The 18,432-nt window shown below is 42.5% G+C and overlaps 1 protein-coding gene across 1 annotated transcript in view; it reads left to right on the top strand.

Annotated features, from left to right (window-relative positions):
* The first annotated feature begins 43 nt into the window (after positions 1-43).
* The window catches only part of taf7 (TAF7 RNA polymerase II, TATA box binding protein (TBP)-associated factor), a 32,845-nt gene continuing 14,456 nt past the window's right edge, over positions 44-18,432 (top strand). The window contains exons 1-6 of the mRNA XM_080187309.1: positions 44-122; positions 399-481; positions 7,279-7,361; positions 13,695-13,773; positions 16,065-16,198; positions 17,740-17,860. Coding sequence (XP_080043435.1) covers positions 442-481; positions 7,279-7,361; positions 13,695-13,773; positions 16,065-16,198; positions 17,740-17,860 — 457 coding nt within the window. The 5' untranslated portion in view covers positions 44-122; positions 399-441. The remainder of the gene's footprint in view (positions 123-398; positions 482-7,278; positions 7,362-13,694; positions 13,774-16,064; positions 16,199-17,739; positions 17,861-18,432) is intronic.

Below are 18,432 nucleotides of genomic sequence, written 5' to 3'. Positions count from 1 at the left end.
TCTCCGCTCCCGCGTCAATTTCCGGTCCGTCATTCCACCCTCTCCGATCCGGAACCATTCTCTCCGTTCTGTGCAGCGACAAGTGGCTTCCCCGGTACACTTCCGGCGTACTGGAGCGGCAGGTACCGGGAGTGGTCCCTTCGTTCTCCTCTCACCTTCCCCCCGACTTCAAGAATCAACTCCCATCCTTCCCCCCCGCCATTCTCCTTCCCCCGTCTCTCCTTCAACCCCGGTTCACCCCCCCCCCCCTCAGCCCCCCATACCACCCCCCCCGTCTCTCCCCTTTCCTCCTCCTCCCGATCTCTTTCCCCCCCCCCCTCACTGTTACTCATTCCTGCTCCCCAGTGTCGCTGCCTCTCTGTCAATGTTGTCCTCACTCTGTTCCATTTTTATTCCAGTTCTAAACTGATCCTGATGGATTAGCAGATCGGCTTGTGGAATATGGACAGGAAAGGATCGATATCCTGGAAAAAAATGACAGGTGATAATACTCACAGTCTCCCAGTTAACACAGAGTGTCTGTTCCTCTAATGTCAGCAAAACCACAGTCAGTTTAAACTCAGCCGCATTACAGCTTTTAGCAAATTATAATCATGGCAATGGCCATTTAGACAAATGGGGATTAATTAATGAAAGCCAACATGGATTTATTAGGCAAATCAACTTTGAATTGTGGGGAGGGCAGTGTAGAACTTCAATAAGGACATAGACAAGTTGGTGGAGTTGGCAGATGAAGTTCAATGTGGAGAAGTGTGAGCTGATGCATTTTGGTGGGAAAAACATGGAATGACAATAGAAAATAAGGAGTAAAATTCTTAAAGGGGTGCCGGTGCAGAGGGACTGCCGTGTATATGTACATATGCTTAGATTATTGAAGGTGGCAGGACAGGTGGAGTATATAGTATTCTGGACTTTATTAATAGGAGGAGAGTATTTTAGAGTTCCGACAATACAGAAGGAGACCATTGGGCCCATCAAGTTTGCACTGACCATAATCCCACCCAGGCCCTATTCCCATAACCGCACATATTTACCTTGCTAATCCCTCTGACACTAGTTCCAATTTAGCATGGCCAATCAACCTAACCCCCACATCTTTGTAATGTGGATCAAACCGGAGCACCCGGAGGAAACCTACGCAGATATGGGGAGAATGTGTAAACTCCACACAGAAAGTGACCCGAGGCCGGAATTGAATCCTGGCACTGAAAGGTGGCAGTGCTAACCGCTGTGCCATCCAATAGAATAGAAGAGCAAGGAGGTTATGCTGAAATTATACAAGATACTGGTTGGATCAGAGCTGGAATATTATGTACCGTTCTGGTTGTCAGTCTATAAGAAGGATGTGAACACATTGTAAAGAATATGGAAGAGGTTCACGTTCAGGGATGAGAAACTTCAATTATGAGAATAGATTGGAGAGGTTGGCACTATTCTCCTTGGAGAGAAGAGGCTAAGAGTACGTTTGATAGAAATGCTCAAAATCATGATGGGGTTGGACAGAGTAGAGTGGTTGGCGTCTGGGATGCACTGCCTGGAAGTGTGGTGGAGGCAGGTTCAATTGGGGCATTCAATAATTATTTGAATAGAAATAATGTTCAGATGTACGGGGAAAAGCCAAGGATCAGACACTAAGTCCCAATGCTCTTTCAGAGAGCTGGTGTATACACAATGGGCCAAATATAGGGCCAAAAATGGCCGCCTTCTGCATCATAAACAATTCTGTAATTTAACGAACTTGATAAAATGCCACGTAATGATCTCCTCAGCAAAGTTAAAGCCTGTGGAATAAAATGGAGAGTAGCAGCATGGATATGAAGCTGACTGACAGGAAACAGAGAGACATGGTGAATTTATATTTCAGTTTAGTGGAGGTGTACTGTGGAGTTCCTTAGGAGGGTAGTTCTCAACCTTTTCAGTAACATGGCACACTTCAATGAGACAAATAATTCCTCAGCACGACCACATTTTTTTCAGTTGAAGCAATTACTCATAAACATCACATTTACTTACATTTACTATAGTTATGAAATGCTAGACAAGTTTGTGGCATACAGTTGAAATTTTTTCTGTCTCTTTGGACTTGAAGGGCAGAGGGGATATCAGTGATGGTGATGTCCAGAAGATTCAGAGTTTAATACTCCATATTTATTGATTTTGTTTTCTCCTGCTATCCACAGCAAAGAGGTCAGTAGAGGGTCACTAGAGAGATTTTTAAACTGCTGAGAGACAAAGCTTTGCCCCCGATGTTTTTTGGTTTGTCAGACCTTGCAGTTAGAAAGGGTTCTCTGTAGTCCAGCTGTGATACCGCAGAGTCGCACAATAACTCGGGCACTGACCCAGACCTCCACAAAGCAGGAGGCACAAGTTTATTCCTCAGAGTCTGTAACCAGTACCTGAGGGTGAGCAGTCTCCAGTATTGCCTATTATCTAGTGCACCAAGCTCACAAAATCTCTCAAACCAAAACAAAGCATCCCTTGTTTCTGCATGTCCATGTCTGACTTACAGTTTAATCTGGTCTGGAATGGCAATATCTAACTGCTGCATGAATCTCCCATCGAAGCTGCTTCACAAGTATGACATTTAAAAAACCACAGATCAAGCGTCAAGGATGATTTCATGAAGGTACCTTTCAAGATCTCGCACATTGTGATCATTGAAATCCTCCTTATCGTTCTGTGGTCCATAATATCTGGAACCCTGATCCTGCTCTACAGTTCATTCCTGTTTATGGGTTCATACTTTCTCAGATTAACAGTGGGGATGTTGGATGTTAAGCTGCCAGGGCACATGAATAACAGGTAGACTTTGTAAGGAAAGCTGTTTGGTCATTTCTATGGGCTGTTAAAAAGGAGAGAATGCCAGTATTAGCATCAGTGACATAAACAAATATCCAAAAACACAACTTCATTTACACATAAGGGCCTGCTCATTTCACTGGAATTAAAGAGCTTCTCACCACGTGATGTCATTGGCTTTGAAATTAAGCTGATGCCTTCATTAGATGGTATTTATTGACATCAGGGTGGCATGGTGGCACAGTGAGTAGCACTGCTGCCTCACAGTGCCAGGGTTATGGGTTCAGCTCCAGTCTTGGGTGAATGTCTGTGTGGGTTTCCTCTGGGTGCTCTGGTTTTCCCTATGTGCAGGTTAGGTGGATTGGCCATGGTAAATTGTCCCTTAGTGCCCCAAGATGTCTAAGTTAGATGGATTAGTCATGGTAAATATGTGGGGTTATGGGGAGAGGGCCTGGGTTAAACACTCTGTCAGAGAGTTGGTGCAAACTCGATGGGTTGAATGGTTTCCTTCTGCACTCCTTACAATAATCTTCACTCAAATTAAAATACTAGTGCTCACTTATTTTTGATTAAATATCGAAAGAGTCAATGCCCTTTACTTTCCGTTGGAACTGGATAAGCTGTGACATTCTCACCTTTTCTAAGCATGGGAACCATCTCAAGAGCGGTAGTGCAGACCACTGGACTTGGACCGCCCCGCAGCCATGGCCTGTAGCATTCCTGTAACAGGCCGCAGCAAGCTTGTACAGGCACACTGGTTGAAAACCACTGCCCTAGGAATTAGTATTAGGACCACTGCTTTTTTGATCAGTATTAACACTAAACATATCTAAAAACGAGAGCATTGTGAACCATGTGAAAGAGGACAGGCTGGCAGAATTTCCTCTCTTTCTTGAATCTTCAGCCAATGGGAACATTTTCTATCGACTGTGTCCACACCCTCCCCAATTTTGCAAATTCCTACTACATTTTCTCTTAACCTCTTCTCCGAGAACAGCCCCAACTTCACCAATTCATTATCCGATAAGCTCTGAAACTATTCTCGTAAATCATTTCTGCACCTTCTCCAGATCCTTTACATCCTTCCTAAAATGTGATGCCCAGAACACAAGAATAGTCCAAGGTTATGGAATACACATTGGGTAATAAGAAAGGACAGTTGCAGGGCAATGGGGGAAGTCTGGGTATGGAACTGGCTTATGCAAGGATTGGTCACACTCAATGGGCTGAATAATTTCTTGTGCTGTAAGCATTCTATGATTCTAATGCTGGTTTGGCTCCAGGAGAAATGGACGGTGGTGCAGGACAGAAAGCAACTGTAAATGCTGAGAAGATGCAGTTTGTCTGTCTGCTCTCTGCACAGTAGCTGATTGAACTGCTGCCTGTTTTCAGCATTTGCTCTTCCTGGTTTCTGGGCTTTTGTGGTTGGAGCCTGTTGCCTGTGTTGTGGCTCAGTTGGTAGCACTCTCCTCAAAATCACAGGGTTGAAGTCCGACTTGAGCATTTCAGCACAAAAATCAAGCCTGACTCTCTGGTGCAATACTGATCTTTCTGATGAAACATCCACTCTCAGATGTATGCAAAAGATCCTGTGGCATTACTTCAAAGCAGAGCAGGAGACTTATTGTCAGAGTTTGGACCAATCTTTACCTTCAATAAATATCAGAAAAACAGATCATCTGTTCATTAACACATCGTTGTGGTTGGAATTTGCTGTGAATAAATTGGCTGCCATGTTTTGTACATCTTAACAGTAGTTACACTTAAAAAGCACATCATTGGCTACAAAGTGCTTTGAAATGTCCTACGGTTGTGACATGCGTATGGAAATACAAGTCTTTTTTATTGTCAGTGGCTTAGTAGAATCCCTTAGATTGGAGCTGAGCTTATTTGTTCCAATTTTCCAAAGAAATTAAATCAAGAAAATTCTGACCCATCAACCTGATATCTACCATTGGAAAGATGGTGCCGGGAATCCTAAAAGATGAAAAGGGAAGCATTCATCTGAAGTTCTCAGCATTGCTTCCAAGAAAGGTCATGTCTTACAAACTTGCCTGAGTTTTTGTTTGAAGATGTTAATAGATGAGGGTAATATGTTAGATGTTGTCTTTTCAGATGTCAAGAAAATCTTTGTCTGGTACCTCATGTTCACTGTGCTGGATTAGCAATTGATTTCACAAGCAAAAAAGTATAGTCAATGTTTATGTATAAACTGAGAGGCATGTGATCACCCTCTGGGATGGCTTTCTGTCATAAATTCAGGCTGGGGCACAGACTACTTGCTGCTCTCTTGTTTTACTGATTGTAATTGTGTGGGTCAATGATAGATGTGAGATTACACAAGAATACGGGTTGAGGTGTGTCCTGTGATGTTAGAGGTTTCCAGAACCGTACCCAACCTGCAAATATTTGACCTGTTGCTGTTCTTTTCTTGGTCGAGCAAAGTCCATTTTTAACTAAGCAGAAAGTAAGGTTTGATTAGAACAGTTTATGATCACTTTTCTGTTTTATGTACATGACACTATGGTTGCTGCTGTCCGGTTAGAGTGGGCCCGACATTAACCTGGAGGTTATGGAGTCATGGTGATGGGGTTTGGCTTGAAGTCAAAATTTGGCAGAATGGTCTTCTCGCAGGTTCTGTCAAACTTAAATTTAACACAGTATCCAGTTAACATTTTGAACTGTTTGCAGACTGCAACGAGCCAGGCAGCATGGCTAAATAGCAGTCAGACAGGTGAACTTGTGCCACTCAAGTGAAGCGAGAAAGGATCAGAAAAGCTGGGGATGGAGTAAATGAGTGGAGGCCAAGGGCAAGATCAGGGTCTAGAGGTTAGGGGAAGTTGGAGTTACCCTGGATGAGTTTGGGGGAAATTGGAAGACTGTGGAGTGGCATGGTGTCCAGTTATGGGCAGTGGTGGCATGCTGTCCAGTTACAGGCAGTTGCTGAAGCGGGTATACTGAATCCAGCAAATAAATGGAAGACACTTTATACTTGAAAGCAGCAGTCCTCATTTCCTGTTAGCCGCTGGGTTTCCTGAGTCTCAGAAAATTTAACCAGGGCTAAGCTTAAAATGGTTGTTAAGAAAGTGCCATGCTGCCAAATTATAATATCTAAATTGCCAATCTAACCTCTTGGGAATGGGTTTGGTAGCTAACCCCCCCATACCACCTCTGTTGAATACAGGAGTTGGGACGTCTTGTTGAAGTTGTACAAGACATTGGAATACTGTGTGCAGTTCTGGTCACCCTATTATTAAAAGGATATTGTTAAACTAGTAAGAGTGCAGAAAAGATTTACTAGGATGCTACTAGGACTTGATGATTTGAGTTGGAAGGAGAGGCTGAATAGACTAGGACTTTTTTCTCTGGACCGTAGGAGACTGAGGGGTGACCTTATAGAGATCTATAAAATAATGAGGGGCGTAGAAAAGGTAGAGATGGTCAATATCTTTTCCCAAAGGTAGGGGAGTCTAAAACTAGAGTTCATAGGTCTAAGTTGAGAGGGGAGAGATACAAAAGTGTCCAGAGGGGCAGTTTTTTCACAAAGGGTGGTGTGCCTGGAACAAGTTGCCAGAGGTAGCAGTAAAGGCAGGTACAATTTTATCTTTTAAAAAGTGTTTAGATAGTTACATGGGTACGAGGGATATGGGCCAAATGCAGGCATTTGGGATTAGCTTAGGTATTTTTAAAAAAAGGGCGGCATGACAGGTTGGGCAGAAGAGCCTGTTTCCATGCTGTAAACCTCTGACTCTATGACTGTATGTTAAGACTGGATGTGAATGGATTGCGGTTGGAAAGCAGATTTTTAATGTTTTAACATCCCATTAAATAACACCACTTGTTTGAAGTTAAACTTCCCTCTGAGTAGGTTCAGCTCTCTAGATACATCATCCCTACTGGTTAGTCCTACTTCAGAACTTCACTTCAGTTATACAGTTTGATTTTTTGGGGGCAGTGAGTTCATTAGGAGAGGTCCTGCTGAAATGTTAGTAGCTAAAGATTGGGTGTTAATTCCTGGTTTCAAATCTATCTCAGAATTCCTGAAGCTATATTGCTGACCCCTCACCCTCTCTGGGAATTCTTTCCAAACTGTGTGGAACTATTGGGTGAAATATAGAGGAATTCTGGGTGTCCTGGCCAACATTATCTCAACTATCATTGCTAAAACTCGTCATTTTCTTGGGGGCTTGCTGTGCTCAAATTGACTGCATATTTACATTTCGGATGCGGCAACATTTCAAATGTAGTTCATTGGTGGTGAAGCACCTTGGAATGCCCTGAGGTTGCAAACTATGCTATAACAAGGCAGAGTTGTCCGTTTATATACTTTTCCATGGAGTGTATACATTCCAACAAGGTTTGGTCCTTATTGTAATCCAATACTGAAAATCGCTTGGCTTTTTCCTCTCTTTCTCTTATTCCATTGGCGGTGAGTTTTGGTTAATCTCAATGGTTAACCATTGCTATTTCATGTTGCAGCAAAAGGACAGAAACAGGGTTCGAAGAGCAAAGAGGATGCACCTCATGAGTTAGAGAGTCAGTACATCCTGAGGCTGCCAGCGGTAAGTTTCACATTTTCTTCAGTAAACACTGTTCAGGTTTTCGTGTCAACGAGACTGTTTGAAATCTGAATTTTCTCTCCCAATCTTTAATTAGTCTGAGCAGAAAATTTAATATAATAATTGCAGGCTCTGGGGATCTGAAACAGAACATTCTGCAATGGTAAGATGTGCCCACTCACAAGAAGATAATTTCTTCAAAAGAGCTATCCAATTAAATCCCACTTCCCCTGCTCTTTCTCCAGAGTCTTGCAAATATTTTCCTTTTGCATTACAGATAAATCCAGTTTTTACTACTACAATTTTATCAGAAATGCTGGTTTTACAGAACGAAATTGATTGAGTTTAAAACTGACGGTTACGCATGCTGTGGCATTGGCCATTCCCCTTAAACACATGAAATCACACCTCCCTGTTCAATAATCAACATATTCATTATTGTGAATCTATCATTGTGATGATGCAATCATTTGCAATTGGTTACATATTTGTTAATGAAGAACAAACACAAGCCTACATGTTTTATTTTCCGATGTTATTAATACCTTTGTATATTTTTACTATAATTCTAAGGGTGAAGTACACATTGCCAGCTTTAAGGAAATTCATTATTATATGGAATGAATTCGGTCCAAACCCATTTCATAAAAATGGGATTTACTTGTATTTATCTAATACCCTGCTGAAAATTGTTAATGATTTCAAGCATCAGATCACATCACACTGTATAAAAAAAGTCTCCTTTTTCCACAGCCTTCAGTAAGGTACCACAAGGTAGTCTCATTACAAAGGTTAATGTTTGGGAAGTCAGGGGGAAAATAGGCTAATGGTTAGAAAATTTTCTGAAAAAAAAACTAATCCAAGAGTAGTTATTCAGATTGGTGGGAAGCAGTGTTCCACAAGGATCACATTTGACAGTAGCAGGAGTAGGGATCGTTGGATGACTAGAGATATCGAGGCTTCAGTCAATAAGAAGAAGGAAGCATACATCAGATAGAGGCAGCTGAGGTCAGGTGAATTTCTTGAGGAATGTAGGGGGTGTAGGAAAAGGGAAAAAAGGGGACATGAAAATCCTTTGGTAAAGAAGATAAAGGAGAATCCAAAGAGGTTCTACAAGTATTTGAAGGACAAAAGAGTAACTAGAGAGAGAATAAGGCCCCTTAAGGGTCAATGAGATTGTCTATGTATGGAGCCACAAGAGATGGGTGAGATCCTAAACAAATATTTTTTCAGTATTTACCATGGAGAAAGACAGGGAAGCTAGAGAACTTGGGTAAGTAAATAGTGATATCTCAAAAAAACATCGACATTACAGAAGAAAAGGTGCTGGAAAGTCTTAAAATGCATAAAAGTAAATAAACCCCTGGAACCTGACCAAGTATATCCCAGAACATTGTGGGAAGCAATGCGGGGCCATTAGCAGAGATAATTGTATCATCGACAGCTACGGGTAAGGTGCCAGAAGACTGGAGGGAGCAAATGTCGTTCCATCATTTAAGAAAGGCAGCAGGCAAAAGCCAGAGTACTACAAACCGGTGAACCTAATGTCGGTGGTGGTAAGTTATTGGAAGGGATTCTGAGAGACAGGATCTACATGCATTTGAAAAGGCAAGGACTGATTATGGATAGTCAGCATGGTTCTTTGTGCATGGAAAATCGTCTTACAAATCTGATGGAGTTTTTTGAAGGGGTGACCAAGAAAATAGATACGGGCAATGCAGTAGATGTTTCCACATGGACTTTTACAAGGTCTTTGACAAGGTAAACCGGTCAGTAAGATTACATCACATAGGATTCAGGGAGAACGAGCCAATAGGATACAAAATTGGCTTGTTGGTAGGAGACAGTGGATGGTGGTAGAGAATGGTTTTTCATTCTGAAGGCCTGTGACTAGCAGTTCGCCCAGTAAGAAGTCTCACAACACCAGGTTAAAGTCCAACAGGTTTATTTGCAGCACTAGCTTTCTGACCCTCAAGCTCCTTCTTCAGGTGAGTAAGCACTTGTGCTCACAAACAGGGCATATGAAGACACACTCAATTTACAAGATAATTGTTGGAATGTGAGTCTTTACAGGTAATCAAGTCTTAAAGGTACAGACAATGTGAGTGGAGTGAGGATTAAGCATAGGTTAAAGAGATGTGTGTTGTCTTCAGCCAGGGCAGTAGTGAGATTTTGCAAGCCCAGGCAAGTTGTTAGGGTTACAGAACCCAAGATCCCGGTTGAGGCCGTGCCCATGTGTGCAGAACCTGGCTATCAGTTTCTACTCGGCGATTCTATGTTGTCGTGTATCGTGAACGCCGCCCTGGAGCATGCTTACCCGAAGATCAAAGGCTGAATGCACTTGACTGCTGAAGTGTTCCCTGACTGAAAGGGAACACTCCTGCCTGATGATTGTTGAGCAGTGTTCATTCAGCAGTTGTCGTAGTGCCTGCATGGTCTCCCCAATGTACCATTCCTTGGGACATCCTTTCCTGCAGCGCATCAGGTAGACAACGTTGGCCAAGTCGCAAGTGTATGTACCTTGTACTTGGTGGATGGTGTTTTCACGTGAGATGATCACAGGGTCACGTCCATGTGGCATCCATGTCGATGATCTGGCACGTCTTGCAGAGGTTGCTGTGACAGAGTTGTGTGTTGTCATGGTCACTGTTCTCCTAAAAGCTGGGTACACATGAGGACGCACACATGAGGACAGCCTCAACCGGATCTTGGGTTCATGTCACACAATCTGTAACCTCCACGACTTGCCTGGGCTTGCAAAATCTCACTAACTGTCCTGGCTGGAGACAATACCTATCTCTTTAACTTGTGCTTAACCCTTTCTCCACTCACATTGTACCTTTAAGACTTGATTACGTGTAAAGACTTGCATTCCAACCATTATCTTGTAAATTGAGTTTCTGTCTTTATATGCCCTGTTTGTGAACACAAGGCTTCACTTACCTGAAGGAGGAGCTTGAGACTCTGAAAGCTAGTGCTGCCAAATAAACCTGTTGGACTTTAACCTGGTATTGTGAGACTTATTACTGTGCTTACCACAGTCCAACGCTGGCATTTCCACATCATGACTAGCGCTTTGCTGCAGGGATTGATGTTGGGTCCATTGCTGTTTGCAGTTTATATAAATGATTTGGATGAGAATATAGGAGGCATGGTTAGGAAGTTTGCTGATGACGGTGTAGTGGACAGCGAAAAAGGTTATCTAAGACTACAATGGGATCTTAATTAACTGGGCCAGTGGGCCAAGGTATGGCAGATGGAGTTTAATTCAGATACATGCGGGGTTTGCATTTTGGTAAGAGAAACCAGGATAGGACTTAAACAGTTAATGGTAGGGCCTTGGGGAGTGTTTTTGAATAGAGATACTTATGCAGACACACAGTTACTTGAAAGTGGTGTCACAGGTAGATAGGGCGGTGAAGGTGGCATTTGGCACACTTGCTTTCATTGGTCAGAGTATTGAGTACAGGAATTGAGAGATTATCTTACAACTGTAATGGTGAGTGACAGCCCTTGACATCAAGACCAAGTGTGGTATCAAGGAGCCCCAGCGAAACTGGAATCAGTGGGTATCAGAGGCAAACTCTCTGCTGGTTGGAGTCAAACCTGGTACATAGGAAAATGGTTGTGGAGGGTCAGACATATCTGCAGGAGTCCCTCTGGGTAGTTTCCTAGGCCCAACAATCTTCAGCTGCTTCGTCAATGATCTTCCCTCCATCATAAGGTTAATGATGGGAATGTTTGCCGATGTTCAGCACCATTTGCAACTCAGGTACTGAAGCAGTCCATATTCAAATGCAACAAGATCTGGACAATATTCAGGCTTGGGCACCTCCTAAATGGCAGGCAATGATCATCACCAATAAGAGACATTCTAACCACTGCCCCTTGACATTCAATAGTGTAACCATCACTGAATCCCCCACTGTCAACATTCTTAGGGTTACCATTGACCAGAAACTCAACTGGACTCACCACTTAAACACAGTGGCTACAAGAGCTGGTCAGAGGCTACGAATACTGCGGCAAGCACTTCACGTCCTGACTCCCCAAAGCCTATCCACAAGGCAGAAGTCAGGAGTGTGATGGAATACTCCCCACTTGCCTGGATGGGTACAGCTCCAACAACACTCAAGAAGCTTGACACCATTCAGGACAAAGCAGCCCGCTTGATTGGCACCACATCTACAAACGTTCAATCCTTCCACCACCGACACTCAGTAGCAGCAGTGTGTACTATTTACAAAATGCACTGTAGCAATTCACCAAAGATCCTTAGACAGCACGTTCCAAACCCACGACCGCTTCCATGTAGAAGGACAAAGACAGCAAATAAATGGGAACATCACGACCTGCAAGTATCCCTCCAAGCCATTCACCATGCTGACTTGGAAGTATATTGCCATTCCTTTGCAGTTGCTGGGTCAAAATCCTGGAATTGCCTTCCTAACAGTATTGTGGGTCAACCCACAGAACATGGACTTCAGCGATTCAAGAAGACAGCTTACCACCATGTTCTCAGGGGCAACTAAGGATGGGCAATAAATGCTGGAGAGTGAGTGACACTCATGTCCCACGAATGAAAAAAAACTGTACAAGGCATTGATAAGGCCACATTTGGAGTACTACATACAATTTGGTCACCTTTTGGAAGGACGTTATTAAACTGGAAAGAGTGCAAAAAAGATTACAAGGATGTTACTGGGACTCGACGGTTTGAATTATAAGGACAAGCTGGACAGTCTGGGACATTTTTCTTTGGAGCATAGAAGGTTATATAAGAATATAGAAGTTTATAATATCATGAGCGCCATAGATAAAGTAACTAGCCAAGGTCTTTTCCCCAGGGTAGGAGAGTTCAAAGCTATTGGGCATAGGTTTAAGATGAAAGGGGAAAGATTTAAAAGGAATTTGAGGGGAACTTCTTCACACAGAGTGGTGCATATATGGAAAGAGCTGTCAGTGAAGGTGGTAGAGGAGGGTACAATTCCAATATTTAAAAGACATTTGGACAGGTACATGGATACGAACAGTATAGAGGGATATGGGCCAAACACAGGCAAATGGGACTAATTCATTTTAGGAAACCTGGTCGGCATGGATGAGTTGGGTGAAGGGCCTATTTCTGTGCTGTATATCTCTATGATTCTGAATCAGTGATTAGCACTGGAACCAAAATTAGTCTTATTTTGTATTATTGACTTGAACTTGGGAACAGATAATTCATTTTTTTTCTAGATGATATTAAACTAACCATCAGAATACAGCATAGTACAAGAAGGTATAAGAAACCTTGCAGACTGGGCAGTTAAATGGCAAATCAACTTGCTTAACATAGATAGGAGATGATGCACTTTGCTATAAAAGATAGAAACGCCACCCACATCTGAGAAAATAAGAAAACTGGTTGATGGTTACAGAAAATAATTAATTTCCAGTGTGAAAAAGTGCTTCTTGACATTATCTCTGAACAGCCTAACTCTAATAAATAAGTTGCCTGTTCTCCAACAAAACAATTTCTACACATCTTATAAACTCTTTTGTCTTAATTAGACCATCCCTTAATCTTTAATATTCAAGAGAATAAAAGTCTAATCTTTGTAATCAGCCCTCATCATTTCATTCTCGAAAGTGCAAGCTTACCTGAACTGAATGCAATACTCCAAAGGGATCTAATCAGAGCTCTGTAAAACTGAAGCATCACTTTTAACCATTTGTATTCCAGGCTTCTTGAGATGAAGGCCAGCATTCCATTCACTTCTTCAAACAGTTTTTATATTAATGTTTAATGATTTCTGTATTTGAGTCCCTTAATCTCTCTGCTCTGCCGTAGTTTGTGGTATCTCGCTATATAGAAACTACTTTGATCTATTTCTTCTGAGTCAAAGTAGATGACTTTGAACTTCCCCACAATAAACTCTATCTGCCGGACTTTTGCCTGCTCAATCCATCAATGTTGCTATGCAACTTGCTGCTTGCATCTTCATTATTAGTTGTTCTTCCCAGCTTAGCAGACTAGGATATGTGACTCTTTGTTTTTTCATTCAAGTGAGTTGTTATAAAGAGAATGAAAAGCTGAAACCCCAGTACACATTGCTGAGGATACCACCAATCATATCTTTATTATTTGAATATATGCCCATTTACCCATCTCTCTGTTTCCTACTCTGAATCAAGTCTCTATCCCAGCCAATAGGTTGTCTCCAATTCCAATTACTCTTATGTTTGTTGCTAGTCTGACTAATGTGGGATATGTGTGGAAGTGCCTTGTGGCTGGCTGGGTTAGGGTGTACATTATGTCTGGTATATTTTTCAGTCAGTGTTTTTTCGCAACAGGAACATGCAGCTACTGTGCGGAGAGCTGTGCAGTCTGGAAATGTCAACCTTCGGGACCGACTAACCATTGAGTTGCATCGTGAGTGCTTCAGCTAAGTGTGTTCTTAATCACTCGCCGTAATTTTCCTTCTGTGCTGTCCCTTTTAAAGCCTGTTTTGTCAGTCTTGCGAAGGGGCTTTTCTTCTCGCTCGGCCCCCTTTGGTGTTATCAGTAGCTCTTTTCACATTGGCTGGGTGCTGGTACTTCCTTCCTATGTGAGCCCTAGACATTTATTGTCAATATGCTATTAAACCACAAAGGGTTTCACAGGCAAGCATGACCTGATGTTCATATAGTTCCAGTAGGGTTTCAGTTCTGGATGGAAGTCCTGACTAAGGCTGCAGTGTTCCTTTAACAATTGTAGCTCCCTGGTTCAGATTGGCTAAATCGGTACAGTGTGATTTTTGCAACCCAGGCCTTTCCCGATTAGCTGTGCCACAATGGATTAAAGCACTCACTTAATAGCTCAGACTGTTCAATGACTACCTGTCAAAATAGCAATTGGTAGTACAGAACTTGAGCATTGCTGGAAAAGAGACTTTGTTGCAGCTTTTCATCTTCCAACCATCAGGACAATTGCAAGAATACCAAATGTAAAGGGAACAACAATTTATACTGCATGAAAAGAGTGCTGATTGGTTGGCAAGTAGATTCTGAGTAGAGAGAGGAATTCACCAGTTGATGGTAACTGACAGTTAACTGCCATGCATGGTTTGAAATTTAAACTGGGCAGGTTGGCTCTGGTCAAGACACTGTCCTGTGGAATGAAAGAAAGAACGGTGCACACATTACACCTGTTTCAGGTAAACAAATTGAAAGCCATTCACTGGTTCATTTGCCAATCAATCAGCAGTCTCTTCTTATACAGGATAAATTGTTGTTCCCTTTACATTGCTACCTTGTGAATTATCATGATTAGTGCAAAATGAAATGTTTTGACAAAATTAAATTTTCTTTTTTCAGCAATACCTGTCAAAAATATATTCATTACCCTCTTAAAATTTCTGACATTTGATTTCATTCTCTCCTTGGTAAGCTATTTTACCACATGAAGAAACTAGCACCTAGAATTTCCCTACCAGTTTCCTGATTGGCTGAAACCCTGGATAAATGCATAACCAGAGGTTCTGCTGAGTTTGGATCAGAATTCGGGGTGTCCAGACCATATCCCCTACCATTTTCTAGTGACGTTCTCAGCATGCAACTTAATCATACATTCATTGTTTCATCCAAATTAAATCTTTGCCCCAGCATCCTGGGTGTTTATAGGATCATAAATCTCCACACAGGTGGAAGTGGCTCAGCCCTTTGTGCCTGTGTGTGCTAGCTCTTCAGGTGGGCTGGGAAGTCTAAATCCTGAACACAGGAAGGCCAGCTGCTCCATCAAGCCTGCTCCGTACCACAGTGATGCTTGAAGCATTGTCATTTCAAACCTCATCACCAGCAACTTTCAGAGTCTCTGTGAGAAAGGATAAAGCAGATAAAAATTTAATTTGGAACATAAAACTCAGAAATTCCTTTCTGAGCTCCATTGAACCAGGTTACCACATCCTCCATGTTAAATTACCAAATGCTCCACCTCCCTTTTAAAAGGAAGCCTGGAATTGATTTGATTTATTATTGTCACATCTTGGTATACAGTGAAAAGTATCATTTCTTGCACTGTACAGACAAAGCATACCATACAAAGAGAAGGAAAGGAGAGGGTGCAGAATGTAGTGTAACAGTCACAGCTAGGGTGTAGAGAAAGGTCAACTTAATACAAGGTAGGTCCATTCAGAAATCTGATGACAGCAGGGAAGAAACTGGATTTGAGTCAGTTGGTATATGATTCAAACTTTTCTATCTTCTTCCTGACAGAAGAAGATGGAAGAGTGTGTCTAGGGTATCCAGAATGCATGGGATCCTTGATTATGCTGGCTGCTTTTCTGAGGCACAGCTTACTCAAGATTTACAACAAATCAGCACTTAGCACACAAACTGGCAATTTGTTCCAGGTATTGACTATCCTCTGGGAAAAGAGGATCCTGCGATTCAACCTGGTCCTTTCCTCACATTCTTTTATATGCCTTTCCAAATCCTTACCTAGTCTTTGTCCTAGTCTTTGCCTTGACACCTAGCTTGCAGTAAACAAATCCCTTTCTAATAACCTTCTATGTTAACATCAAATGCCACTTTAGCATCCATTTACGCACCTTGGCTCGCACTTTATGGAACTGTCGGAAGCGGTGAAGCTTCAGGAAGAGTAGATAGCTAGAGGAGAGGAAATGTAAATGCAGTAGCAGAGTGGCACACGATGAACTGACTGAGTTTCTACTTCTACTCTCACAGCGGATGGTCGGCATGGCATTGTGCGAGTGGACAAGCAGCCCTTGGCAGCCAAGTTAGTTGATCTGCCATGTATCATCGAATCTCTCAAGACCATTGATAAAAAGACATTCTATAAAACAGCTGATCTGTGTCAGGTGTGGTCATCCCATTATTTGTAGAAATATAAAACAAAATTACGGATGTTGAATTCAAATCAGAAGTGGCAGCAATGAACAAATAGAAGCCCAGTATTTAAAAGACAAAAGATTAGTTTCTTGTTAAGTTGATGAGATTATTTATCATTTGTTGCTCTTATATTGAGGGATATGGTGAGAAGAAGTAATCGAAGGTGGTAGGAAAGGTGAGCGCACAGTGAGTGAAGCAGACAGTATCCTAGGATTTATTAATAGGGGCATAGAGTACTAAAGGAAGAAAATTTGTTAAACTTGTATAAAACACTGATTTGATCTCAGCTGGAGTATTGAGTCTACATCTGGGTGTTGCACTTTAGAAAGGATGTGAAGGCATTAGAGAGAGTACAGGAAAGATTCACAAGAATGGTTCTGAATATGAGGAATTTCAGTTCTGAAGATAAATTGAAGCTGGGATTCTTTCCTTTGATAAAGAGGTGAGAGGAGGTTTGAAAGGAAGTATTCAAAACCATGAGGGGTCTGGACCAAGTAGATAGGGAGAAACTGTTCCCATCGGTGGAAGGATCATGAACTAGAGAGCACAGATTTATGGTAATTGGCAAAAGAAAAAAGAATGATATGAAAGAAAACTTTTTCACACAGTGAATGGATAGGATGTGGAGTGTGCTGTCTGTGAGTGTGATGGAGACAGATTCACACAGCGAATGGTTAGGGTCTGGAATGCACAAAGTCTGATGGAGACAGATTCACATAGTGCGAGGTTAGATTGCGCTGTTTAAGTGTGGCGGAGGCACATTCAGACAATGAGTGAATGCACTGACTCAGTGTGGTAGTGACAAGCAATCAAAATATTCAAGAGGGAATTGGATTGTCTGAAATGAAAGGTTGTGCAGAGTTACAGGGAGAAGGCTCTTTTGAATTGCTTTATTGAAGAGTTTGTAGAGACACGATGGGCTGAATGGCCACCTCCTGCGCTGTAGCCATTTGTTGAATTGGGAATAAGGTTTGTGAAGAGCTGGATTTCATGAAATTGAGGCAAGGGCCCGAGGAAGCAAGGGGAAGAGCAGTGCAGGGAAGCTGGACTGAGAATGGTGAGAGGAGACGGGGCAAACTGCATCACCAAGAAATAAGGCTGACGGTGCTAAACGAAAATCAGAGCAATGATGAGTGCTGTTCAAGGCAGTGAGCCAGGGCCGAAAGTGGGCTGAGATGGCAGGGTGGGGAGCGCAGTGGTACTGAGGGCAGAGCAAGGCAGTGGAGCAGGGCAAGTTAGAGGGGCCAAGAGGTTGAGGTGGCAGGGCAAAGCTGAGGGCAGGTTGAAGGGCAGAGTGAGGCAGCATGGTTGAAGACAGGGCAAGATGACGGCTGTAGCCTTGGGCAGGTTGAGGTGGCGGGGCAGAGGATGGGGTGAGGTGACAGCTGGGGCTGACAGCAGGATGAGGTGGCGGAGATGACGGTTAAGGGGCCACAGGTGGTCCAAAAGTGGCCTATATATTGGGACAGTCGATTCAACTGCATTACTTGTTGTTCCTCCCTTGCTCTAGATGTTGGTGTGTACCACTGATGGGGAGCTGTACCCTCCACAGGAGGAACCCATGCCAGTTGATCCCAAAAACAAAAAGAAGGACAAGGACAAGGAGAAGAAATTCCTGTGGAATCACAGCAGTAGGTCTTTTATTTGTCACAGACTGTGTAACAACAGAAAATTAGAAGCAAGAGACCACTTGGCCCATCGAATCTTCTCTAACATTCAAGAAGATCATGGCCGATCTAATTTTACTCTCAAATTCACACTCCTGCCCACCCCAATTTACGTTTCACTCCCTTTCATGTATCTAGCTCTGTCTTCAATATATTCATTCAGAGACTCTCTCAACCACCTCTTGAGGAAGAGAATTTCAAAGTTTCTCAACCCTCAGAGAACATTTCCTCATCTCTGTCTGTCTTAAATGGACAATCTGTTATTTTGAAACAGTTTTTGATCCTCCCACAAGAGGAAACATCCTCTCCGTATCCATCCTGTCAATACCCCTCAGAATCTTGTATTTTTCAATCAAGGTGCTCTTACCCATCTCTTACCCATCTAAATGCCAGCTGATACAATCCTTATCTGTTTAGCCTTTTCTCATTAGACATCCTGCCCATTCCAGTATTAGTCTAATTGAGCCTGCCCTGTATAATGCACAGAGACTGCTGCAGAATGGAACCCAGTGCATGCATTTAGGAATTATTTTGGG

The sequence above is a fragment of the Carcharhinus amblyrhynchos genome, chromosome 4 (assembly GCF_965287045.1).
Source record: "Carcharhinus amblyrhynchos chromosome 4, sCarAmb.v2.hapA, whole genome shotgun sequence".
In the NCBI taxonomy this organism is placed as follows: domain Eukaryota; kingdom Metazoa; phylum Chordata; class Chondrichthyes; order Carcharhiniformes; family Carcharhinidae; genus Carcharhinus; species Carcharhinus amblyrhynchos.
The sequence above is the reverse complement of the archived record's forward strand: the minus strand, read 5'-3'. Positions and strand labels throughout refer to the sequence as shown.